The sequence below is a fragment of the Rhododendron vialii genome, chromosome 10a (assembly GCF_030253575.1).
Source record: "Rhododendron vialii isolate Sample 1 chromosome 10a, ASM3025357v1".
Classification (NCBI taxonomy): domain Eukaryota; kingdom Viridiplantae; phylum Streptophyta; class Magnoliopsida; order Ericales; family Ericaceae; genus Rhododendron; species Rhododendron vialii.
In genome coordinates this window covers 27,342,557-27,370,488 of record NC_080566.1, presented here as the reverse complement: position 1 = coordinate 27,370,488, position 27,932 = coordinate 27,342,557, and the positions used below count along the sequence as shown (strand labels likewise).

Sequence of the window (27,932 nt, the reverse complement as noted above, 5' to 3'; positions counted from 1 at the left end):
TTTCCTGTTAGCAAGGCGAATAGTGGAGGTATCTGGAATCATGTTTAATATTGGAAACTTTTTTTATGTAGAAAAGAATTGCACCTTTTTTGTGCCAGGTCGAGTAAATATGTGAAACTGGTTCCGAGGTCATGAATCTATGTCGTACTATTTTTTTTTTCGGGTTCATAATAGTATGACTTTGGCCTGTTGATAATGTCCAGCATCGCAAGAATCCTGTCTTCACACTATGCAATTTTCTGATATCATGGGTTCAGGCCTTAGTTGGTTGCAGCTTTCACATTCCTTTTTTTGGATTTAATACCGTAAAACTTGTTTAGCTGACGGTTTTCAAAATTTATTCTTCAAGAAACTTTGGAAAATTACCCATTTAGAAACATCAAAATCAAGTTCTCATATTCTCCAAATTAAACTATTCTGAGCAGAATGAAAAAGATAGGATATCAATTACCGTTCTTATTTACAAAAAATAATTTTGAATACTAAGTAGTCAGCGGAACGTATTCGGGAAACTGCAACGAGGCAGGGGCCCAATGTCTTCACTAGCATCATTTTCTTCGCTCATCTCGCCAGAAACACATTATGACATGGATATATTCTTTTGACTTCATCAACCGGCCATCTTTTCGCCACAGCCAGTTTTTTGAGTGAGTTTAAGCTCTGGCCTTTCAGGTTTATCTAACTTTTGTCAAGACCAGCTAATGTCAATTCCATCTTGAAACCAGTCGCTGAATTGTCAACAACAATTACGGAATCAACAGTATCAGTTACAACAACAAATGAATCATCAGAATCTGTATGGGAGATCTCCCTTGAGGGCAGCAGACCCGGTCTATCAACCAGGCATGGGTGCTCGGCAGTTGACTTGGTACATGCATCAACAACTGCAGAGGCCGAAAGTGAGATATTTTCCCTTATGAATACGTATTGTCTCGAAACAGGTACTATGTTGACATGGTGGTTAAATGGTTTTCAACGCAGGACAACAATATAGAATTCTGGCGAAATTTTGTTACAGAGTTTTTTGCTCTCAATGCCAAGAAGAGATGGTGCGTCTCTTTGTACGGAAGTAGCCACCAAACAAGTGGTGTTATCCCTCAGGTTTGCTACATGTTACATCATTAAGTTATAAAAGAGAGTTTGAATAGTCAAATTTCAGCACTAGCAGAGCAAAAGCGAAAAATTCGAGTTTAAACTAGTGAAAAATACCAACAAATTAATAAGATCGAAAGCCCAGGGATCCTGAGGTTATTTCTATAAACATAAACCTAATAGTTTGAATTTTAATGCAAACAGTCCTGTTAAATGAAGACGAGTAGGGCGCCAAGTCCGCTCTTGGGTAACCAATTCAATAAGTCTGCTCTTGGGTAACCAATTGAATATTGTGATGCTTTTGTAACAGTAAAAGACATTTCATAGTAAATTAATCTGGAACGAAAGTGAAAAATTAAAGGAAACTAAAGAAATAATATATGTTTCCTCAATATATTAAGAAGGGACAACGGGTTCATGTAGTCGGCCACAATTGATTGGGAACGTGTAGATAAACTAATCTTGAAAGAATGTAGTGGAATTTGTTTGAAACACAAATTTAAATAGATAAAGTTGTGACATAACATATGAGAGAGAGAACTGATCTGTATTACTGAATATTGAAAGTGAATGATTCCAATGCTAACACAAACTTAAATAGAGAAAAGCTTAGAAATCTATACCTAAAATAGAATATTACAACGAGATATGATTACGATATTATCATGATACGATTCTATGCCTAAAATACAAGATACGACAAGATCACGATGCATAATACTTTCACACCATCCCTCAAACTCATGATGTGAGCCCGGAGAGCATCGTGAGTTTGCCAAGGAAGTAACCAAACCGATTGCCAAAACCTGCAAAACTGAGATTGTGCAGCTCTAAAGGAAGCAGACAGAACAGAACGAAGAAATCCATATTTCTGAAGTCACGAGCAAACTTCATTGCCAAATTCATATAGGTCGCGACAACTCAGAGGTCCTGACAATAGATTGAGATACAGAGTCAGACACTTGATACACATCAAGCCAGATGCTCAACCTCAATTTAGCAAGCAGCCCCGGAGGCACATGCAGAAGACAGACAGAATACAGGTCCTCAAACGAAATATAGAAATATAGGTCGTCGGATAGACAAATAATTCAGAAAGAAGAACAAATTAGGATAGCAGACAGAAGAAACAGATGTAGACACACAGAAGAGCCAAATACAGAGGAGAGAGCTAGAATAGATACCGAAAGGGTAACCAAACAAACCAGAACAAAGGAGGGAGCCAGAAGAGAGCCATAACAAAGCCAGAAAATCAGATGTAGAGAAACAAAGTAGGAGTCAGAGGAAGAGAGACAGAGATGCAATCAAAGTGAGTTATGAACACTCCCATGGTTCACCGATGGCCAAAAAGAGCAGAGAAACTGAGCACAGGAGGCTGATGTAGCTCCTGCAAGGGTCGCCGGAGGCTGAAAGAGCATGGCGAGTGCTGATGGAGGTCGAAGAAGGCTGTTTTTAGAGGTTTCAAGCACCTACGCAGCAGATCTGAGGATTTCGAGCTCCGACGAAGGTTGTCGGAGCTGTTCCAGAGGTCGAAAAGTTGTCGGAGCAGAAATAAAGGTTTGTGGAGGGCTAGCGGAGGTGCGTTGGAGGTCGGGAGGACTCGCCGGAAGTGCAATAGTGGTTGCCGGAGGTGCTACAGTCCATCAATGTCAGAAACAGAGCTGTTGGTGTCGGGCAACGTCAGAAACAGAGGCAAAACAGATTGATGCAGAGACTGAAATGCTTTCAACAGTTGTAGAAGAAGAAGGATTGTGACAAAACAGATAAGTGTCCGGCGGACGGTGACGAGGCATAAGCCGCCCGCCGTAAAGAAAACTTCCCATAGGCCTAGATTTTAGGCTCTGATACCATGTGACATAACATATGAGAGAGAGAATTAATCTGTATTACTGAATATTGAAAGTGAATGATTCCAATGCTAACACAAACTTAAATAGAGAAAAGCCTAGAAATCTATACCTAAAATAGAAGATTACAAAGAGATATTATCACGATACGATTCTATGCCTAAAATACAAGATATGACAAGATCACGATGCATAATACTTTCACAAAAGTATCATATATTCTGCAATTCAATGGTGATTTTTTGTTTTCATTCTTTCGAAACAGAACTTTTTGCATGTTTAAAATTGCAAAATATCTTATTACACGTGAAAGTTGAGTAAGGATGCTCTTTTTGTTAGGTAGAATATTTCCAGCCCTGGAGATATAGGAATACAAATGAGTGAGAAATATATGTTAAAAAAGTAAACCATGAAAATGGAGAGGTGTTGAGGGTATGTAGTCCATGTCAATGTTGTCTTGAGCTGCATTTGATGATATGTGATTGCTATTGGATTATATTTCCCAGTTCCTACATATGCCATTCTTTCTTTCTTTGTTACGTCAGAGAATCTGAACTATCCCTTAATTTTTCAGGATACATGGCACTGTGAGATATGCAATATCAAGCCAAGCAGTGGTTTTGGTATGCTAGCTTGTTTTTCCTAGCTGTAATGCATTTAGGATTTCATATTTCTACTGAATTCCATACAAGCTAGAAAACTTGGACTTTGGTTTGTGAGTTATTATTGAGTGTAGTAGGTGTCAAATTTTCGCTTGCGACATCAAGAGGATCCAAACTAGCCTAGGAAACAATCCTTCGCCCTCAGTAAAAATGTAAAAGGATTTGGATAAAACATAACTTCTAGCGCTTCTTTTGAAATTGCCGATTTAAAAAATATATATGTGTGTGTGTGTGTGTGTATATATATATATATATATATATATATATATATATATATATATATATTGTGGAATTGATGAAAAAATATTGTTGTGGGATATACTTGAACAACCTTATTTGTAGTCTATGCTCTTTTGAGGTTGACTTACTGTTTTGGAATAATGATTGTCTTTTGTTTATAGGGAGGAAAATAATTTCACTCGTCATGGGCTTTTGAAAAAATGAAGTCAAAGCCTATCCAAAACTTTAGTACGTTAGGCCCAAGTTGCTCTAATGGTTTTGCCATGACTTAATATAACTGCACTTACATTTTAAATAGCCACCACCTCATTGGCAAAATGAGCATCCATCTCGATAAACTATTTTCTCTCGATAAACTTTTTGGACTAGAATATACACTTTGTTCTTCTCTCTCCTTTTATACATTTGTACTGTTATAAATTTTCATGCATACACACGGGTTATTCTGACATAAGCTACAAGTTGTGTATCCTAGAGTAAAGTAGAACTTTACAGATCCAAAATTAAGGGGAAAAATAATCAAGAGTACAATAGATAAAGGGAGAGTGTACGGGGATAAAATCCGCATAGTGTTTGAACACCTCCTTCCTAGACCAACTTCACATCCCTCCTCGCCGAAACCCTGGACTGCAAAACAAACATAGTGAGCACACCTTTGCTTCTCGTTGGCAAAGACCCTCCGATACATAAGTTAGTATCACATAAGTTAGTATCACGTATACTGGAAACCCAAATATATCACGTATGTAAAGTAATAGCTAGCTAGTGATAACGTACCTCTTCCCTTAGGTTTGCCTCTTTATTTATAGAAGTGACTAGGGTTGGCTTGGGCTCCAGGTCTCCTCTTCTACCTAGGTTTCCTTTCACGTAAAGAAACCTATCATGCATAGAAATCTTCGTCATATGGAATCACAGTCCATTCTTGATTTGGAAACATAATCTTTATCCCATATTCACGGGATACTGCCCTATCATGTAGTGCTCTTATTCTGGAATGTTCTAGAGTGTCTTTGCCGCCTTATCGCCTAAGGCAGCTCTTGCTAGGGTTTCCCCCTATCCGGGCACTAAGAGCATCCTCATCAGCCTCACCAAATTCTGGCAAGGAGCTAACTCTCAAAAATGTCCTGTTTGTGCCAGACATTCGTAAGAACCTGGTGTCCGGTTTTCTACTAAGCAAGCATGGCTTCCGCATGGTGTTTGAAGCGGATAGGGTGACTGTCACCAAGGCTGGGGTATATGTGGGAAAGGGCTATATGACTAGTGGTCTATTTAAGCTCAATGTAATGACTATAATTCCACGTATTAATAAAATGAAATCCCTAGTTGCTACTTGCTTGAGTCTTCCAATTTGTGGCATGGTAGATTAGGTCATGTTAATTATGATGCTTTGCGAAGGTTAATTAACTTAGACCACATTCCAGCTTTCCAAATTGATAAAAAACACAAGTGTGAGACTTGTGTTGAAGCCAAATTGACCAGGTCTTCCTTTCAAGCGGTTGAAAGAAGCACTGAGCCATTGGATTTGGTTCACACTGATGTGTGTGATCTAAAGTATGTCCAAACGCGAACTGGTGGAAAGTATTTTATTACTTTCATCGATGATAGCACCAGATATGGCTATGTATACTTGCTTAATAGTAGGGATGAAGCGTTGGACAAATTCATTCTTTATAAGAATGAAGTTGAGAATCAACTTAGCAAAAAGATTAAGGTGGTGAGTATGAATCACCGTTTGGAGAATTCTGTGCACAACACAGAATTATCTACCAAACCACTGCACCTTATTCCCCTCAGCAAAACGGAATTGCTGAACGGAAAAATCGTACCTTGAAAGAGATGATGAATGCTATGTTGATAAGTTCCGGGTTGCCACGGAACTTGTGGGGGGATGCTATCCTCTCCGCAAATTATATACATAACAATACTGCCTATCGGTTTCTTGTGTATGAATTTGAGATACTGGATATTCACAAGAACACTATCATGGAATCTAGGAATGTGACGTTCTTTGAACACATATTTCCTTATAGATCCATAAAAGAGTCAAGTTCCGTGAAACGGACTTTGGAGATTGCATATGAAAGCAGTCAAGACCAAGAGGAAGAAGTTGAGGTTGAGCCAAGACGTAGCAAAAGGGTTAGAACATCAACATCCTTTGGTCCAGACTTCCTAACGTATCTGTTAGAAAGTGAGCCTCGAACATTCAAGGAAGCTGTGAACTCTCCTGAGGGTCCTTTGTGGAAAGAGGCTATTAAGAATGAAATTGATTCCATTCTGCAAAACCATACGTCGGAATTGGTGGATCTTCCTCCTGGTAGTAAGCCTTTGGGCTACAAGTGGATTTTCAAGAGGAAGATGAAGGCAGATGAATTAATAGATAAGTACAAAGCTAGGCTTGTCATTAAAGGTCATAGACAAAAGGAAGGCCTAGACTACTTTGATACTTATTCTCCTGTCACCAGGATCACATCCATTCGAATGATAATCGCATTTGCAGCTCTGCGAAATCTTGAGATACATCAAATGGATGTGAAAACAGCTTTCCTAAATGGTGATTTAGATGAGAAAATTTACATGAAACAACCCGAGGGTTTTTCTGCGCCACGTCAAAAAGGAAAAGTCTGCAGACTTGTTAGATCTTTATATGGTCTAAAACAAGCACCGAAACAAAGGCATGAAAAATTTGACAATGCTATGATGTCAAGTGGTTTCACAATCAACGAGTGTGACAAATGTGTATATGTCAAAGACATAGACGAAGGGTACGTCATTTTGTGTCTCTACGTTGATGACATGCTCATTGTTGGTAGTAACGATAAGATTATCACATCTACCAAAAAAATGTTGAACTCGAAGTTTGACATGAAAGATATGGGTCTTGCAGATGTAATACTAGGTGTTAAAATCACTAGAACATCTGATGGACTTGCACTATCTCAGTGTCATTATGTCGATAAGATTCTTGAGAAGTTCAGCAAGTCTGATACGAGTACAGCAAGGACTCCTGTGGATGTGAATCTCCACTTATCCAAGAATGTGGGGGTAGGGGTATCCCAATTAGAGTATTCTCGGATAATTGGGAGTCTGATGTACTTGATGAGTTGTACAAGGCCCGACATAGCCTATTCAGTTAGCAGACTCAGTAGATACACGAGTAATCCAGGGCATGACCACTGGAAGGCGATAATGAGAGTACTACGCTATTTAAGGCATACTCGTGATTTGGGATTGCACTACACCAGATATCCAGCAGTACTAGAAGGGTACTGTGATGCAAACTGGATATCAGATATGAAAGACTCAAAATCCATGAGTGGATATGTCTTTACATTTGGCGGTGCAGCTGTCTCTTGGAAATCTTCAAAACAGACGTGTATAGCACGTTCTACGATGGAATCTGAATTCATTGCTTTAGATAAAGCAACAGAAGAGGCGGAATGGCTACGCCATTTTCTAGAAGATATTCCAAGATGGTTGAAACATGTGCCAGCAATTTGCGTCCATTGCGATAGTCAATCAGCAATAGGAAGGGCACAAAGTAATATGTATAATGGTAAGTCTAGGCATATCCGTCGTAGACACAATTACTCTCAACTGGGGTTGTTACTGTTGACTATGTGAAGTCAAAGGACAACATTGCGGATCCGCTAACCAAAGGGTTGAACAAAGAGCTAGTTGAGAAAGCATCGAAGGGAATGGGGCTAAAGCCTACTACGCTCGTGTTACCGTGAAGGAAACCCAACCTAGCTGACTGGAGATCCCAAGATCTAGGTTCAATGGGACAACCTACTTGCGAGTAACGGAGGATGATCACTGTGGAGACATGCTCTCTTGCTCATTCCTATGGTGCGAAACAGTGATACCTGCAAATGGAAATAGGTTAAGCGTTGACTTTTAATGACTCTTATGCGCTGGAATGCCAGGCGGGGTATAGCAGGATACCCTTTATAAGAAGGTCACCTATGTGAGTATGAAGTGGGGCCGCTTCTTTGAGAATTTAAAAAGGCAAAATCCTCGAGAAAATACTTGTAGAACCAGGAAGGGGTGTCATGGCCAAAACGAACCTAACAGTGAGAACTAAACTGTGTTGGGAGAAGTTTCGTGTGATGCCTGTTGTCTCGGTTTACACAAACGGCAGAACAGTTCAAGACAACATGTTCACTGGTCAGCCAGTAAATCCGATAGGTATTCATAAGGGAAGGTTCAAGGCCAAAAGCTACCTATCCTATGCGGAATTTTTCCATTGTACTCTCTCGCGTATCAGCTTTGTCTCCCGAGTCGAATTCAATCAATTTCATTCATGTGAGGGATTGTTGGAAAAATGGAATTTTAACCAAAGGGAATTTGGTGGGACCCACACCGCGCGAGGTGGGCCCAAATTCCATTGAGAGATGAATGAGAAATTGTCTCTCAAAGTGGGTTTCGTACCGACAACAGTGCACAGTTGAATGGTCAAAACTGGGTTGATTACCCTAAGTTATTACCCATGATTGTGTATTCAATTTCGGGAATAATAACTGTATCAGTTTTATTTGAAAATTGAATTGCGGAATCAATTCCCCTATTGATTATTGGCTCCTCCATGAATATTCGTATTCATTGTCGTATTGATGGTAGAGGCTCCTCCTTCAACTATATAAGGGGCACCTCTACCTTTGGTTTCAACACACCGAAAACAATCCAAAGATAAAAATCAATGCTCTTGACCAAAATAATTTTACCCGTTATTCACGAAACCCCTTTTCCAGTTACAAAAAATTTGAAGTTTGAAAAAGTCAAACAAGTATCTCACCAAACAAGTAAAATCATAACCAAATTTTCAATAAATCAGTATAAAATCAAAAGCACGCTGAAAAAAGTTTGCACTGACAGTAACAAACAGTTTATAGCACAAACTTACAAGGCTACAGTAGTAGGGAACAGTACTCTACTGTGAGAAAGAATTGGGTTAGTCAGCAATCAATTAAGAATATGCAAATTGCTCTAGTACCAATAACAGTAGTAAACAATAGCTTTTCAAAGATGTCAGTAGCAAATATGGAGTAAACAATCCAAACAAAGACTACTAACTTTTCTAGATTTACACTAGCAATGAAAAGTCAAACCAAATCAACAACTAATACTCTACTGTTATGGATCTGTTAAGTACTTTTTTTTTCCCTTCAATATACTGCACCACTACTGTTAGAAAGCAAAACAGGAGCACGTGTAGGAGTAAACCACTATTGTTATCATGTAAAACCCACGCTCCTGTTTGAGAAAATGTTCAAAACCAATTTTTCAGAACAGTACTCTACTAGACTAAAAACTGTTGAGAAATCCGTGGGGAAGAGAAATACTTGTTTTCCTTTTCCTTTTGAAGTCTGTTCGAACGTTAAAACCAGAAATAGTTTTTCCAAAGTAGAACCGAAACTGATTTTCCCAAAAGAGAATTTGTCTTAAGATTGTAGGAAAATAGTGCGGAAAAACAATAAACGATTTTACTAATTTCTAGAAATTACAACATGAACATGAATCGCAAGATTACAGAATATGAAATGTAGACATAAACTGTAAAAGAGAATTAGCACTTCCAAACCGAGACCCGTTTTGTTCAACGGTGCCCTTAAGACAAATTCGCCGCCTCACCGATGCTGGAGGTTGTGTCGGTGTTCGTCTCCCAGGGTTGACTCGGTTACCACTCAGCCGCCGGAGCACCGTCGTAGACTGCCCGTCGAACGAACTTGTGTCTGTACTCTCTCTCTCGAAAAGAACAATTGTATTGCAGAGATGCTTTGGATTGTTTTCGGTGTGTTGAAACCAAAGGTAAAGGTCCCCTTATATAGCTGAAGGAGGAGCCTCTACCATCAATACGACAATGAATACGAATATTCATGGAAGAGCCAATAATCAATAGGGGAATTGATTCCGCAATTCAATTCTGAAATAAAACTGATACAATTATTATTCCCGAAATTGAATACGCAATCAAGGGTAATAACTCTGGGTAATCAACCCAGTTTTGACCATTTAACCGTGCACTGTTGTCGGTCCGAAACCCACTTTGAGAGACAATTTCTCATTCATCTCTCAATGGAATTTGGGCCCACCTCGCGCGGTGTGGGTCCCACCAAATTCTCTTTGGTTAAAATTCCATTTTTCCAACAATCCCCCACATGAATGAAATTGACTGAATCCGACTCGGGAGACAAAGCTGATACGAGAGAGAGTACAATGGAAAAATTCTGCATAGGATAGGTAGCTTTTGGCCTTGAACCTTCCCTTATGAATACCTATCGGATTTACTGGCTGACCAGTGAACATGTTGTCTTAAACTGTTCTGCCGTTTGTGTAAACCGAGACAACAGGCATCACACGGAACTTCTCCCAACACAGTTCAGTTCTCACTGTTGGGTTCGTTTTGGCCATGACACCCCTTCCTGGTTCTACAAGTATTTTCTCGAGAATTTTGCCTTTTTAAATTCTCAAAGAAGCGGCCCCACTTCATACTCACATAGGTGACCTTCTTAAAAAGGGTATCCTGCTATACCCCGCCTGGCATTCTAGCGCATAAGAGTCATTAAAAGTCAACGCTTAACCTATTTTCATTTGCAAGTATCACTGTTTCGCACCATAGGAATGAGCAAGAGAGCATGTCTCCACAGTGATCATCCTCCGTTACTCGCAAGTAGGTTGTCCTATTGAACCTAGATCTTGGGATCTCCAGTCAGCTAGGTTGGGTTTCCTTCACGGTAACACGAGCGTAGTAGGCTTTAACCCCATTCCCTTCGATGCTTTCTCAACTAGCTCTTTGTTCAACCCTTTGGTTAGCGGATCCGCAATGTTGTCCTTTGACTTCACATAGTCAACAGTAACAACCCCAATTGAGAGTAATTGTCTAATGGTATTGTGTCTACGACGGATATGCCTAGACTTACCATTATACATATTACTTTGTGCCCTTCCTATTGCTGATTGACTATCGCAATGGACGCAAATTGCTGGCACAGGTTTCGACCATCTTGGAATATCTTCTAGAAAATGGCGTAGCCATTCCGCCTCTTCCGTTGCTTTATCTAAAGCAATGAATTCAGATTCCATCGTAGAACGTGCTATACACGTCTGTTTTGAAGATTTCCAAGAGACAGCTGCACCGCCAAATGTAAAGACATATCCACTCGTGGATTATGAGTCTTTCATATCTGATACCCAGTTTGCATCACAGTACCCTTCTAGTACTGCTGGATATCTGGTGTAGTGCAATCCCAAATCACGAGTATGCCTTAAATAGCGTAGTACTCTCACTATCGCCTTCCAGTGGTCATGCCCTGGATTACTCATGTATCTACTCAGTCTACTAACTGAATAGGCTATGTCGGGCCTTGTACAACTCATCAAGTACATCAGACTCCCAATTATCCGAGAATACTCTAATTGGGATACCCCTACCCCCACATTCTTGGATAAGTGGAGATTCACATCCACAGGAGTCCTTGCTATACTCGTATCAGACTTGCTGAACTTCTCAAGAATCTTATCGACATAATGACACTGAGATAGTGCAAGTCCATCAGATGTTCTAGTGATTTTAACACCTAGTATTACATCTGCAAGACCCATATCTTTCATGTCAAACTTCGAGTTCAACATCTTTTTGATAGATGTGATAATCTTATCGTTACTACCGACAATGAGCATGTCATCAACGTAGAGACACAAAGTGACATACCCTTCGTCTGTGTCTTTGACATATACACATTTGTCACACTCGTTGATTGTGAAACCACTTGACATCATAGCATTGTCAAATTTTTCATGCCATTGTTTCGGTGCTTGTTTTAGACCATATAAAGATCTAACAAGTCTGCAGACTTTCCCTTTTTGACGTGGCGCAGAAAAACCCTCGGGTTGTTCCATGTAAATTTCCTCATCTAAATCGCCATTTAGGAAAGCTGTTTTCACATCCATTTGATGTATCTCAAGATTTCGCAGAGCTGCAAATGCGATTATCATTCGAATGGATGTGATCCTGGTGACAAGAGAATAAGTATCAAAGTAGTCTAGGCCTTCCTTTTGTCTATAACCTTTAATGACAAGCCTAGCTTTGTACTTATCTATTGATCCATCTGCCTTCATCTTCCTCTTGAAAATCCACTTGTAGCCCAAAGGCTTACTACCAGGAGGAAGATCCACTAATTCCCACGTATGGTTTTGCAGAATGGAATCAATTTTACTCTTAATAGCCTCTTTCCACAAAGGACCCTCAGGAGAGTTCACATCTTCCTTGAATGTTCGAGGCTTACTTTCTAACAGATACGTTAGGAAGTCTGGACCAAAGGATGTTGATGTTCTAACCCTTTTGCTACGTCTTGGCTCAACCTCAACTTCTTCCTCTTGGTCTTGACTGCTTTCATATGCAGTCTCCAAAGTCCGTTTCACGAAACTTGACTCTTTTATGGATCTATAAGGAAATATGTGTTCAAAGAACGTCACATTCCTAGATTCCATGATAGTGTTCTTGTGAATATCCAGTATCTCAGATTCATACACAAGAAACCGATAGGCAGTACTGTTATGTGCGTAACCAATAAACACGCAATCAACAGTCCTTGGCCCTATCTTCTCCTTTTTAGGTGGAGGTACAGCTACCTTTGCGAGACACCCCCACATTCGAAGGTAACTGTAGGTAGGCTTCCTGCCTTTCCACATCTCGTAAGGAGTCTTATTGACTTTCTTGCGAGGTACCTTGTTAAGTATATAATTTGCGGAGAGGATAGCATCCCCCCAAAAGTTCCGTGGCACCCAGAACTTATCAACATAGCATTCATCATCTCTTTCAAGGTACGATTTTTTCGTTCAGCAATTCCGTTTTGCAGAGGGGAATAAGGTGCAGTGGTTTGGTAGATAATTCCGTGTTGTGCACAGAATTCTCCAAACGGTGATTCATACTCACCACCTCGGTCACTTTTCACCACTTTAATCTTTTTGCTAAGTTAATTCTCAACTTCATTCTTATAAAGAATGAATTTGTCCAACGCTTCATCCCTGCTATTAAGCAAGTATACATAGCCATATCTGGTGCTATCATCGATGAAAGTAATAAAATACTTTCCACCAGTTCGTGTTTGGACATACTTTATATCACACACATCAGTGTGAACCAAATCCAACGGCTCAGTGCTTCTTTCAACCGCTTGAAAGGAAGACCTGGTCAATTTGGCTTCAACACAAGTCTCACACTTGTGTTTTTTATCAATTTGGAAAGCTGGAATGTGGTCTAAGTTAATTAACCTTCGCAAAGTATCATAATTAACATGACCTAATCTACCATGCCACAAATTGGAAGACTCAAGCAAGTAAGCAACTGGGGATTTCATTTTATTAATACGTGGAATTATAGTCATTACATTGAGCTTAAATAGACCACTAGTCATATAACCCTTTCCCACATATACCCCAGCCTTGGTGACAGTCACCCTATCCGCTTCAAACACCATGCGGAAGCCATGCTTGCTTAGCAGAGAACCGGACACCAGGTTCTTACGAATGTCTGGCACAAACAGGACATTATTGAGAGTCAGCTCCTTGCTAGATGTCATCTTCAAGATCACCTTGCCTTGACCCTCCACCTCAGAGGTTGCAGAGTTCCCCATGAAAAGCTTCTCGCCGTTTGTAACCGGCTCGAATGAGGTGAACAGCTTCTTCTCACAACAAATGTGGCAGGTAGCTCCTGTATCAACCCACCACTCTTGAGGGTTTGACCCCACTAAGTTCACCTCAAAGACCATCGCTGACAGGTTGACATCAGAGCCATCCTCCAATTCTGCCAAATGCGCGCGCGCCCTTGGGTTCGGAGGCTTGGTGCACTCTGAAGCACGGTGCCCAACCTTGTCACAATTGAAGCACTTGCCTTGAAACTGAAACTTTTTCGTAGCAACGCCTCCTTTAGGTCCCAGCTTGACCTCTTTGCCTTTCTGTTTGTCAGACTGCTTCCCAGACTGCTTTTCAGACTGATGCTTCTTCATTCCCGAAGACTGGCCATGCTCCACAACATTAGCCTTGGCAGCGTAGGTGGTCCCTACCCTCCTTTCAATCATCTTATTGTCCTCCTCAATGCGGAGCCTAACAATAAGATCCTCCATCATCATAGCCTTTCACTTGTGCTTCAAGTACAACTTGAAGTCTTTCCAACCAGGGGGCAGCTTTTCTATCATGCATGCCACTTGGAAAGGTTCACACAGCAACATCCCTTCGGTAGCAATTTCGTGCAAGATCACTCGGAGTTCTTGGACTTGACTAATCACAGTTTTCGAGTCCACCATCTTGTAGTCCAAAAATCGGCCGACAACAAATTTCTTTGATCCAGCATCCTCGGTTTTGTACTTTTTGTCTAAGGACTCCCACAGTTCCGTAGCCGACTTCTTTACACAGTACACGCTGTAAAGTGTATTGTGCAAGCAGTTCAGAACATAGTTCTTGCACAAGTAGTCGTTCTCTTTCCAAGTGATTTGGTCTCTCAGGACTTGCATGTCTTGCTCATCTTCAGCAACGACAGGTGCATCCTCACTCAAAAACCTCGCAAGGCTCAGAGTCGTGAGGTAAAACAGCATCTTCTGCTGCCACCTCTTGAAATCCACACCAGTGAATTTCTCGGGTTTCTCCCCGTGGTTCACAGGAACCGCACGCACCTCCGTTGGGATTGGAGGATTTTAAGCCAAGGTCTCGGGAGTTTGCCCATTATGGCCATTGGGGGTCCTGTTGCCACTTCCATTTCCAGTTTCAGTTGACATCTTTTCTGAAATTTAAGATCAAACACAAATTAGTACCAAGAACTTAATCTCTAACAAAAATAATATCACAAATAGCCAATGCTCTTGCTACTTTCTAGACTGAAAATGAAAATAGAATCGTACTACAAGTGTATATAAAAGTTCTCTGCCAAAGCCGAGAGCAACAAATAAATTTAGAAACAATTGATCACTGTTTAACAAACAGTAGCTTTAGTGTCCCGAAATATGATACGGTGCTAGAACGAAACAAGTTAGTCCACAGTCAAATGTTTCAAACCAAATATTAAAGTCACAATAAAAGGTCAAAAAATTTCTGACAGTAATAGACAAAACTTAGAGTTTACGAAGGAATTTTAAAAAATAAAGATTTTTGAATCACGTATTCAAAGCACCAAATGAATTCTGTCTTTACTCCAATAAAACTCTTTACTGTTACGAAAGTTATGAAGTTTGAAAAAGTCAAATGCGTATAACTCCCCAATCAAGACTACAACAGTAAGCTTTAAAAACCAAATAAAACCTGTAACAGTATAATAACTTTATAAAAATCAATGCTCTTGACCAAAATAAATTTTACCCGTTATTCACAAAACCCCTTTTCCAGTTACAAAAAATTTGAAGTTTGAAAAAGTCAAACAAGTATCTCACCAAACAAGTAAAATCATAACCAAATTTTCAATAAATCAGTATGAAATCAAAAGCACGCTGAAAAAAGTTTGCACTGACAGTAACAAACAGTTTATAGCACAAACTTACAAGGCTACAGTAGTAGGGAACAGTACTCTACTGTGAGAAAGAATTGGGTTAGTCAGCAATCAACTAAGAATATGCAAATTGCTCTAGTACCAATAACAGTGGTAAACAATAACTTTTCAAAGATGTCAGTAGCAAATATGGAGTAAACAATCCAAACAAAGACTACTAACTTTTCTAGATTTACACTAGCAATGAAAAGTCAAACCAAATCAACAACTAATACTCTACTCTGTTCAGTACTTCTTCTTTTTTTCCTTCAATATACTGCACCACTACTGTTAGAAAGCAAAACAGGAGCACGTGCAGGAGTAAACCACTATTGTTATCATGCAAAACCCACGCTCCTGTTTGAGAAAATGTTCAAAACCAATTTTTCAGAACAGTACTCTACTAGACTAAAAACTGTTGAGAAATCCGTGGGGAAGAGAAATACTTGTTTTCCTTTTCCTTTTGAAGTCTGTTCGAACGTTAAAACCAAAAATAGTTTTTCCAAAGTAGAACCGAAACTGATTTTCCCAAAAGAGAATTTGTCTTAAGATTGTAGGAAAATAGTGCGGAAAAACAATAAACGATTTTACTAATTTCTAGAAATTACAACATGAACATGAATCGCAAGATTACAGAATATGAAATGTAGACATAAACTGTAAAAGAGAATTAGCAATTCCAAACCGAGACCCGTTTTGTTCAACGGTGCCCTTAAGACAAATTCGCCGCCTCACCGGTGCTGGAGGTTGTGTCGGTGTTCGTCTCCCAGGGTTGACTCGGTTACCACTCAGCCGCCGGAGCACCGCCGTAGACTGCCCGTCGAACGAACTTGTGTCTGTACTCTCTCTCTCTCTCGAAAAGAACAATTGTATTGTAGAGATGCTTTGGATTGTTTTCAGTGTGTTAAAACCAAAAGTAGAGGTCCCCTTATATTGCTGAAGGAGGAGCCTCCACCATCAATACGACAATGAATACGAATATTCATGGAAGAGCCAATAATCAATAGGGGAATTGATTTCACAATTCAATTCTGAAATAAAACTGATACAGTTATTATTCCCGAAATTGAATACACAATCATGGGTAATAACTCTGGGTAATCAACCCAATTTTGACCATTCAACCGTGCACTGTTGTCGGTCTGAAACCCACTTTGAGAGACAATTTCTCATTCATCTCTGAATGGAATTTGGGCCCACCTCGCGCGGTGTGGGTCCCACCAAATTATCTTTGGTTAAAATTCCATTTTTCGAACATATACATATATGCGCATATATACTATCCAGGCTCCACCAAAAACACTAATTAAATAAGTAGTAGTGAGTGAACAGTAACCAGGCAAAGAAAACGAGTAACTGTAGCAATTTTAAAAAAATTTCAAAGTAGTGAGGGAGGAAGAGAGCCTAATAAAGGGGCGTTTTGTGTTGTTTTTCTTGGTTTTACTCGTTAGTTTAGTTTAAAGAGGCTAGTAGTGAGCCTAGTGTGGATGCTCTAAGTCGTATCCGAACATGTCTGCTCGCTAATGCCTCCGTGCACCTTTTCGTTGTGCCGCCGATCAATCCCATGATCGGCATAAACTGTGCACCCTCACGTGGTGTTCCCTTACTGGTCATGTGCTATGCACGTGTTCGGCGCTAGATTGCGTTGTTCAGGAAATTAAAACCCCACTACAGAGAGTGCTTGCTCTATATTAGGGAGGGAGGAAATAACACATATGGGAGGACCAATTGCAAGTTAAAGGAAGAATTTATATAAGTCAAGCATGTTACGCATTATGTATCGTGTGATTTGTGATTTGTGATGTGACTCTCCTAGATTTACTAAAATATGCTCCCAAATGGTGATAATTTATCGTTTGCTGAATGAATTATTGATTAAGCGTGATCATAGTGTCTTCGCTTACGATCTCTGTTGAAGTAACACTTGGCAAATGTTATACTATGTTGATGTGTTTCTATTTCACTTTCAGAAACAACTGCCGATCTTCTTCCAAGGCTATACCAAATCAAATATGATAGTGGTACATTGGAAGAGCTGCTTTATGTTGATATGCCCCATGAATACCAGAATCCATCCGGTCACATTATCCTGCTATATGCAAAAGCTATACAACAATATATTTTTGAGCAGCTACGTATAGTTCGTGATGGTCAACTTCGCATTGTTTTTACCCCAGATCTAAAGGTTTGTTGGGCATGCATTTGAAAAGGCCTTCTGTGCTTGACATATTCAATTTGGTTGTCACTGTTGGTCATAGTCAGTCTTCTCCTGATTGCACATGACAGATTTACTCTTGGGAGTTTTGTGCTAGGAATCACGAAGAGCGAATACCTCGACGAATTATAATCCCTCAGGTTAGTAATGAGTGCTAAGTGGTTTCAAAATTTCAGTAGATGACATGGTTGCATGCTTTTTTGCTTAAGTGCTGAACTTGTTATGTACCAAATGGCACTTTGCGATGGACACGACACCCTCTGATGTGAAAGTTTAAGAAAATGGAGGACATGTTAGTCAAACACATTTTTATACTTCTATAACATAGTGAATGTCCAAAAAAAAACAAAGGCGAAAAAGGCTCCGCATTATATAAATATCCCATAATTGCTTCCATTCTCATGTCTTACATCATTAAATATTGTCGTTACACTATTCACAGAAGTACTCCAACCAAAAATGGTATATTATTGACACTTGTAATTATACTCTATTAATCGTCATCTTTTCATGCACAAAGAAAACTTGCTATTCTTTTACTAGAGCCAATTATTTTGTTGACACCCCCAGCGTGTCCCACAACTTTCTGTAGCGTATCCCTAGCATGTCCCCGGTGTGTGCAAATACAATATTTGGAACAAAAACCTGGACAGCTTTAATTTGAGTGCTTCCATTGATTTGGTTGGGCGTTATGCACTATATGTAACAACTCTGTTCTTCATCCACGTACCCTTGAGTGATTTAGTTTTTGGTTGGGCAAGGAAGCTCATTGAAGACAAGTTTCAAGAACAATGAGACAGGATTCATTAAAGATGATATTGTACCTGATGTCTTCAAGATCAAGACCCCTTTGCTGCTTTAAATTTTAGAAAATGAGATTGGATGCGCATCACAAGTGGACTTACAATGATGTACATGGGGTACTTAATATCTGTGCACAGGAAATGGACACTTCATGACTTATCAAAAAAAAAATTAGCTTAAGAACATACGGGGCAACGGACAAAGCATTAAGCAGTGCCTAGTGGGCAGCTTAATCACTGGATTCATAGTAAGGAGATCTGTATTTCCCAGCTAGATTCCGTTTGTCGTCCATCCAAACATAGGCTTGTATCTATAGGCTCCTCCCTGCAACCAAAAAAGAAAAAAGAAAAAAAGAAGTTTTCTGGAAACAAAGTATGGTACTTCTTTTGGTAGGAAAGGAGCTGCTATCCTTTTATAAGGTATTGGTAGATTGTCATTCCTTCTTTATAATGCTTGATCAGAAAGATTTTACCAAAAAAATAAACTTCTCTATAAGGGATAAATTTTAATTCCTTCTACATTCTTGATTCGCCACTGGAAGTGTGTTGACTGAGGAGCTTGGGACTCAACGTCTTCTAGTCATGGATTTTCAATAATTGGTTCTCTTATGCCATGAAAGAGAGAAAAGGATAAAGCTGTGGCCAAATGGCATCCTGAAAATGACGTAATCTTTATAGATTACCTTGAATCTAGTTTGGCTTTGTGGATTCTATGCATCCTTATCGTCTATGTTTCCTACCCGATGTTTTATATTCATTCACACACCACCTTTTCTTCCGTTTCTATGTTATGCATCTATTGCTTACGTGGAATTCAAGAAGCATTTTTGATAAAGTATAATGTATAAGACTTTCTGTTGCATTGAGCAGAATTTGGTTTTCAATAATTGGTTCAAAAGGATAACGTTGTGGGCAAATGGCATCCTGAAAATGGCGTAATCTTTATAGATTACCTTGAATCTAGTTTGGCTTTGTGGATTCTATGCATCTTGGTCGTCTATGTTTCCTACCCGATGTTTTATATTCATTCACACACCACCTTTTCTTTCGTTTCTATGTTATGCATCTATTGCTTACATAGAATTCAAGAAGCATTTTTGATAAAGTATAATGTATAAGATTTTTATGTTGCATTGAGCAGAATTTTATCTTGCAGATTGGTCAACTTGGAGAAGCGGCCCAGAAGTACCAAGCTACTGCTCAAAATACCACATCCAGCATACCTACGCAAGAGTTACAGAGTAATTGCAATATGTAAGTTGTTCTATATTGGTTGCTTAGTTTTCAAGTTCATTCAAATACTATTTCATGATTTCTTAATTCTTATTTTTGCTTTTCACATGGAGAATCAACATGTATGCCTTCAGATTCTTTTCCCGATAAACCAAGGAGTGAAACTTAGGATTATTCCTTTGCTGCCATGTGTCCCATCCAGAGTTTTGAATACCATTCCGTCCCGCCCGTTACGTACCATTAGGTGTGTGGTTGGTGGGTAGCAAGAGAGTGTTAGTAAGCCTTTTTGTCATTTTGTTGAAAGTATTGGGCCCAATAAGTGCCACGCAAGAATGCTGTGTAAACTCTTGTAAGTTTTGTTGTGATAGCAGACTTTCCCTTATTGCAGGGGCCCCTTGCTGAACTTAAGCCCTCCTGGTTATGATCCCTTTAAAGCCTTCTGTTTCTATTGGGCCCCTCTTTTATCTATTTATCAAGAGAAGCCCTAGTTTTTCCTCAAACAAGGCCCATAATATGCAGTCATTATTCTCATCGTCATCCTTTCTAGCTGCATTTATTCTTCTTCTGTAATCCATTTTAATATTTAATATGAGTGTTCCGCAAATGTCTTATCCCTGTACAAGGTCCTACTTGAAGTATGGAGTAATAATTTGCATTGAAATCTGATAAATAAAATCTCAGTCTCCTCTTGCAAAGAAAACATTAGACACATATCTAATTCTTGCTTGCATCTGAAACCTATAGGCATCATTTGTTTCTATATGGGCTTTAGTTTACTCTTAATTGACAAATACATGTACTTTTCTAGGTTTGTTACATCAGCTCATCAATTAGCAAAAGCCTTGGAGGTGCCTTTAGTTAATGATTTTGGATACCCAAAGAGATATGTCCGATGTCTTCAGGTACTCTAGAAGTTACTATAACTTGCCTCTTTTGCATTTTGTAGTTGTAGGTTCAAATTGCAGATTGGTTCGTCTGAGACAACTAGTTTCAAATTATTCGTGTTTGCATTTAATGGAAAGGCAACAAATGCAGAATGTTCCACTAGAACATTTGCACCAAATGAATTGGGATATCATGTTGAGAATGTTTATTAGGAACATGAATTAATTAGTTGATGGGTACGTGCACAACTTGCGATATGCTACTCATGATTTCCTTTTTGGCATTTTTGGCCCTTTAATGTGCCTGTTCTTTTCATACTTTTGGTTTATTGCTTCCATGTAGAAAACTTTTTCACTATTGGTTTTCTAAATTTGTAACTAGAGAAAATTTGCTCTACTTCATATCATACTAAGCATTGTTTTCAAAGGGGTGATAAAAGATTTTCAGTACACCATATTTTCGTTCACCTATTTGTTAATTTATTAATTTGTTATCCAAGAGGATCGATCCTTTCCAAATTGCTAATGACGGGGGACCTTACTGGAACATGTATAAGAGAATTTCATAACTATCTAGCAAATTTTGTGAAACCGTACAAGTTTTAAATGCAGTTGTTTATTCTCCCCTAGACCCAACGGAAAATGAACTCAAGACTGTGCTCTAGGATGACTTAATGGTTGCCTTTGCACCAATACACCTAGCAAGGAGTGCCATGAGCCAACCTCCGTCTATGGAGGATCCTGCTTGGGAAAATAACACTGTCCTTCTGGTGGGAAAGATCGAAGCAACCTAAAAGAAGCAATTACGAATGAACGCACTTCCTTCCATGTACATTGGATGATCATACAATGGATCACATTTAAAAGATGTATTTTGGAAAGGACTTTCACCTTCCAAGTCATTTTCCAATATATCCTTGAGGGTTTTAGTCTACCTACCAGTTAAAGCCATATGTTGCCCCTCATAATCACCTTCTTTTGATCTCCCAACTCCATACACACTCTAAGGGTACCCTCTTACTATCTCAAGAAGGGATGCAAAAGGACCGAGCTGCTCGTGAGCAGCTTAAGGCTTGGCTCATCTCGGCTCTGTTACACGGTCTTGGATAGAACTCAACCCCAAAATGAACGGGAGTGGGTGACCCGAGTAAAAAGACAACGACTAATTAAATGTGACATCAGCACAAACAAAATGGTGACATGGAGATGGTGAGTAGCACTTGTACCATTTCTGAGTGTGCAAGTAACCGAGTAAGATACAATTGATTGACCAAGGATCAAGTTTGTCCTGATCAGGATCGAAAGCATAAACATAACAGGTGCACCTAAACACTCGAGGGGGTAATGAGTGGAGAGGACTATCAGGAAGTAAGACTTATGGGGTATCTAACCGCCCAGGATGGTAGATGGCATACGATAGATCAAGTAACATGCTCTAAGAATAGCATCACTCCAGTAAGACTTAAGAACTTGCATTTGAAATAACAGTGCACGCATAACTTCTGATAAATGTCGAATCTTGCTTTGAAATGTAAGATTGGTGAATTATTACATGATTGTCAAAGAACTGAGAAAGAGCACTACAAAATATTCACGTGCATTATCTGAATGAAATATACGAATGCAAGTGTTAAACTGAGTTCTTATTTCTGTATAAAATGACTTGAAGATAAAAGATAACCTTGATCTCTTTTTCATAAGGTAAAGATATGTAATACGAAAGAAGTCATCGACAGAAATAACATAATACGGAAAACCAAAAACATTGGGAACACGCAAGGGACCCCAAATGTATGAATGTACTAACTGAAAAGGGAGCAACACACAACTCTCAACCCTAGGATAAAAAGACACTCTACGGTGTTTACTAAACTCACAGCCTTCATGTGTGAAGTCCAAAGTAATAATTGAATAGACATTAATGCAGTAATAATTGCACCAACATTTATGTGAAATCTCTAATGGCATGGCTATTTATATTTCAGATCATTTTTCCAGAAAAAGTAATAATTGTTGCAATATTTATATTTACGGTTATGAAGTAGGGATGCACTCCTAGAACTGCTACAATCTTACGATGTTCTATATGCTCTTGCTCGCCTAACTTCGCTCCCTCTCCCGCCATGTACCTGCTCTCACTTCTTGTAACTAAGGTCATGTCACCTATCTATTTCTCGACTAATGAAGATCGTTTGAATTTTCAGAAGAGTAAAGAGGATTTCAGATTAACAAGTTACGAGGACAAAGGAAGTAGAGCCACAAAAGATTGTTGCACTCTAGTGGTGAAATGCTTAGTATCTTGAGATAATAGTAAATATGTTTGATACGAAAAGCAAAAGCATATACGAATTAAAAAAATTTATTCTAAAATAGACACCGAATAGTAATTATGTCTTTCAAACAAGGAAATTGTGTACTCCATAGTCCATATTTAAATGAATACAAGCATTATAACTATTTTTGTAGTGCAAAAATCGCATATTTGCATTAATATTTTTGTAGATAGTACGAGCATGTGATTAGGATGGTGAGAATAATTTAAAGCATAAAAGTAATGGTGTGCAGATACAAGAAGACACTAATTAATAACCATGCTATGAGATACACTCAAAATCAATTACGTGCTTTATTGTGGCATCTCGTCCCACATCGACCGGGGAGGAAATGTCCTTGGGCAATATGAAGGACTTCACATCCCTTCTTAGTAACCACGCATTTTAAAGCGACAACGGCCTAGCCCAACTAGAGCATTATCATTACGAGTTGAGATGGAAATATTATTTATGCTATTGTTCTCCCAATGTTTTTAGAGGAGCTTGTCCAATGCGAGGCTTTGTATCCATCGTGAGGTAAGGCGTAGACCTTGAGGCACTGAAGCTTAAGCTTTTAGAATGTCAATTTTGAGTTCAACAAAAACATATGGTAAGTAAAATACATAATATTTCTTTAATAAACATACCCAAATAGGTACTATCTCTGTTTTACTAAACATTGACCGGTTGAGAAAGAGGGTGAGTTGTGAAGATAGTATATAGGCCATGTATTCCTGAAATCCGTACATCTCACATGAAAAGCGTGAAAGTACGCTAAAGCCGCATCTTGTGGAAGCACCCATAGACAGGGCGTAGGCTTTTGGAGGGTAAGGCACAAATTCCAACGCCTTGAGGGATTTTTTGATAGTCTAGCTTTGATGTAGTCCTCAAGGTGAGCCTCAACTTACCCTTTGAAAACGTTGGTGCCCCCACATGTGTGTAACATATCAATCCCATATTAAAATTCGACATGGTGATCTTGTGTATATAACTAGGAGTGGGGAACAGAAATGACACTCACTTGGCTAGTCTGTTGGGTGAGCTCCTATGGTTCTAAGTTTCTAATGTATGTTTCATAGCCAAATTTACCTCTTGGACCTATGGTTTATGTTTTGTTGGGTGAGCTCCTATGGTTCTAAGTTTCTAATGTATGTTTCATAGCCAAATTTACCTCTTGGACCTATGGTTTATGTTTAGTAGCAAGATCCTTCTAAAATGAGTGTGCTTCCTTGACGGGAGCTCGAATCGGTGCTTTCAAGATGGAAGCTTGACGGGAGCTCGCTCCTAACTAAGATGGGAGCTTATTGGGCCCTTAAGGCGGTTATTCTCTTACTTTTAAGGGAGTTATGTCATTGTGGAAATAAGAATATGAGAATCATATTAGTCAAGAAGTTTTGCGAATTGAGAATATGTAACTTCTAATAATTACACTTTAAGATCGGTAAAATTTACAATAACACTTTTCCTTTAATGGTTACTTATTCAAAGATATTTTATATACAAATTTTTATATAATCCATATACGCTCCTTAGGCGCTCCCAACTTTAGAGAGCTTTTAGGTGTCTTCGCTCCCTCGCACCCGCCTCCGCTTTGTGCTACTAAAGATTTATGGTCTCACAATGCCATACCTATTAGGTCAAAAGAGTCTCTCATACCCAAATTGTCCCTTCTAAGAATAGCATCTATCCCCGCCGAACAATTAGAATGCTTCGCTGAACTCGCTACGAGTTTCGATAGAAAAATCTTTTACACCCAGCAGATGACACAGAGTAGAAAGATCTAACCATGAAACTTCCTCCTTTGTCTTGCCATTCCAACTTATCTTCTTCCAGTTACACCTGATAGATAGCCGCTCGTAAGAAGCCTCAACTGATTCCAATTCTCCATCCAAACATGCTCTAACAAAAAAAGGTTGTTCAATGTTCCTGCTTCCATTTCATATCCATGCGCATAATTTTTTTACTGGTTGGGGATCCTATGTATTGTGGAAAATCCTGAATAAATGAGCAACCCCACCTGTGAGGAACGTGGAAGTTTTTTGCTTCCAAGCATCTCCAAAGCCACTTTCGGGGTGATGCCATATTGAATGTGCTAAAACGTGGAATGCCTCATGCTACATTGAATATGCTGGTTGTATATGCTTGTTGAATGATCAACCATGCATGTACTGCTATTTTCTGTATCTTTTCAAGTTTTCATCAAGGAAGAACAAAAAGTTCTTCTGTGGTCCTTTCTATTCTTCATTATTGTTTTCATAGTAAGATAATTACTGTCTTTCTCCAGTGGCAAACTGCAAATTAAATGACATGGTTTAGTTTTGTTACTAGAGGTGCACTGATGTGATTTTCAGACATGTTGTAGTGAATCCATAGTCAGCAATTTGCTTGATCTGTGTTACTGGGTGAATTGCAGATATCAGAAGTTGTTAATTGCATGACAGATTTGATTGATTATAGCCGAGAAAATGGGACCGGAGCTACGGGTAAGCATTCCATTATTTTGCCACTTTAGTGGAAATTTTCTTCTACTTTCATTATCTCAGGAAGATAGCGTTACTGTCACCCCATTGACGATTGCTTTGGCAAAGACCTAGCCTACAACAATGGAAGATGGTGAGTATGTGTGTGTGACAGAGACAGAGAACCTAGCCTTCCACATTGGAAGATGGTAATTGTTTGCTTTTCTGCGAGTGCGTGATTTGGTGGGAGAGGGAGAGAGAGAGTGTGTGTGTGTGTGTGTGAGAGAGAGAGAGTTGATATGCTTAAGAAGGTTGAACCATGATAGCATTATCTGCATTTTGTACATCTTCTGATCTTATGTTAACTACCAACTCATCTAAAAGCTTAAGCAGTTAGAGAGAGATGTACTTTATCATTCATATCCTTAACACTCTCTCTCACGTGTAGCCAGCCTCTCCTCTATTAGCGGGCTAAACATGTGCAAGTATTTAATTATTAGGTAGGCCGTGAGGTTCGAACACATGATTTATTGCCTACTCTGGTATCATAGCAGGTTGTTAACCACCAACTCATCTAAAAGCTAAAGCTGTTAGAGAGAGAGGTAACCTTATTATTTATATCCCCAACACAACACATTAGTAAAATTTGTGTAATTGAGAAGAAAACATTGATGGATGCAGGGTAAGACCAAAAAAATCGAGTTAATGATTAAAACATCTACGAAGTGGTGGTACATCCCAAGGAAGGTTCCCTAGTTGCTCCCCTAATCCGGGTACATATTTCTAAGGCATGTGCAGTGCTCTTGCTATGGCTTTGCGCGGCAAGTCTCTGTTATAGGAAATGTCATCAATCTAGTAAATTTAAAGCACCATGTAGACGTTTAGTGGGATGGCTGAAAATGATTCGTTCACCCGACCCCCATTGAGTAGGATACAAGGCTCAATTTGACTTGGTTTCCTAAGATGGAACCTCATATATCGTGAGTGTGATTTGTTGTCTCAAGAGCTATGAGGGTTTGTTAATTCACTTACGCTATTGATATTCGACCACGCTTCTTGTTCCATTTTTGTACCTTCCTTTATAAATGGCAAAACAATGCCATCCTTCTAGTGTAGTGCACTGTGCACAATAACTATATTGGTCAATGACATCCATTTTATGTTTTCAGAGAGTTTGGGGAAGTTCACACAGAGGACAAGTTTGTCATCTCAGCTGCATGTGTCAGGTCAACAAACTGAGGCCTGGCACGAACTAATTTCAGTAGAAAACATAAACAATGATTGTAATTCTGTACCATCAACTTCGCAGCAGCAGTTAATTTCAGGACACAACTCAACCGGCAATGGTAATTCCGTCCCAGCAAATTCTGTCCAGCTTTCTACCTCAAATGATGTTCGGACCGTGTATGACTCCGTTGGTGCAGCCACCGCCATTTTTAATGGGCTTCCATCGCAGAATTGGACGAATTCCAGGAATGATAACCTGATGAATTATCAGATCCCATCTACTGGGCCATCAACTCGACAACTCTCATCTCTGCTATATCCTCATGCTCACTTGTCACCACCAATACAATCATCTGCTAGCGATCCCCCTCAAGTTTCTCAGAGTTCCTTACTAGAGGCATTCCCACCACCACCACCACATACTGGTGAAAATTCATCAGCACATGTACAGTTGCAGGAGCAGTTCAGTCAATCAAATGAAGCTGACCTTGAATCCATGAGCTCTGTTGAGAAAATCATACGAGAAGTAATGGGTAGTACAGCCGGTGTTGTTTCAGTACGAAATAATCAACAAAATACTAACCGGATTATGCAATTAAGCAGTAATTCTCCCAGTAGTGGCGCCACAAACAACAAAATGGATAGGCAATGACAATTCAGCAATTGGATGCTAAGCAATGGGAATTCGCTAACCAGTTGCTTAATAGGAGCATGGAGCAGGCAAATAGCTTCGCCTTCGATACTTGCCAGTCTAATTGTTAGTAACCTGCACAGGTTCCTAGTCTTAAATGCGAAAAGTGTTGTTTCTTTCCACCATGGCTTTGGGGTTAGGTGTTGTGTCTGGGCAGACCACCGTATGGTGAGTTAAAGTGGGGCCCATGTTAGCTCGGTTATCTAATCAGAACGGTTTATTTTGCTGCGTTAATCAATCTTAATTGTGTGTACCCAACAGGACTTTGTACGGTGCGATCACGACACAATACTATTTTCAGGCCGTGGTCACACCTAAGATCCAGTCCCAGTTATAGGTATTGTTACTTCAATTAGAAACAAAAAATGTAAAACAGGCAATGCATCGTAGTCACCGTGCCCATTATTGATTTGGCTCTGCATCCTTTCATGTGTTCCGGTACTCGTTTTGATTTGGCTCTGCATCCTTTCATGTGTTCCAGTACTCGTTTCTTTATCACTTGTGACTTCAAGAAAATGAAGTCCATTTTACCATTGAAATGAAAACATATTCAAGAAGAAAAGAAGCTTGCTTACTCATATTCCCTCAAAATTAAGAAATTCATTTCTTCGTTACGGAATTCGAATTATTTGACATTGTTAGGTAGAGACGAATGAAAAGGAAAGGAAGAACAGGACTCCAAACCATCCCGTGTACACATGTAATCTGGAATCATTTCTGCACTGTAGATCTGTAACAATTTTTCTGTACTATGA

At 39.4% G+C, this 27,932-nt stretch overlaps 1 protein-coding gene across 1 annotated transcript; it reads left to right on the top strand.

Annotated features, from left to right (window-relative positions):
- LOC131303074 (transcriptional corepressor SEUSS-like) lies at positions 1 to 27,138 on the top strand. Its single transcript, XM_058329863.1, has 9 exons — positions 1 to 899; positions 982 to 1,101; positions 3,514 to 3,562; positions 17,324 to 17,538; positions 17,640 to 17,708; positions 19,528 to 19,625; positions 20,413 to 20,506; positions 25,214 to 25,283; positions 26,429 to 27,138. Exons 1-9 carry the CDS (start codon positions 780 to 782, stop codon positions 27,136 to 27,138), a joined length of 1,545 nt encoding a protein of 514 aa, XP_058185846.1. The 5' UTR covers positions 1 to 779.
- Positions 27,139 to 27,932: the final 794 nt, after the last annotated feature.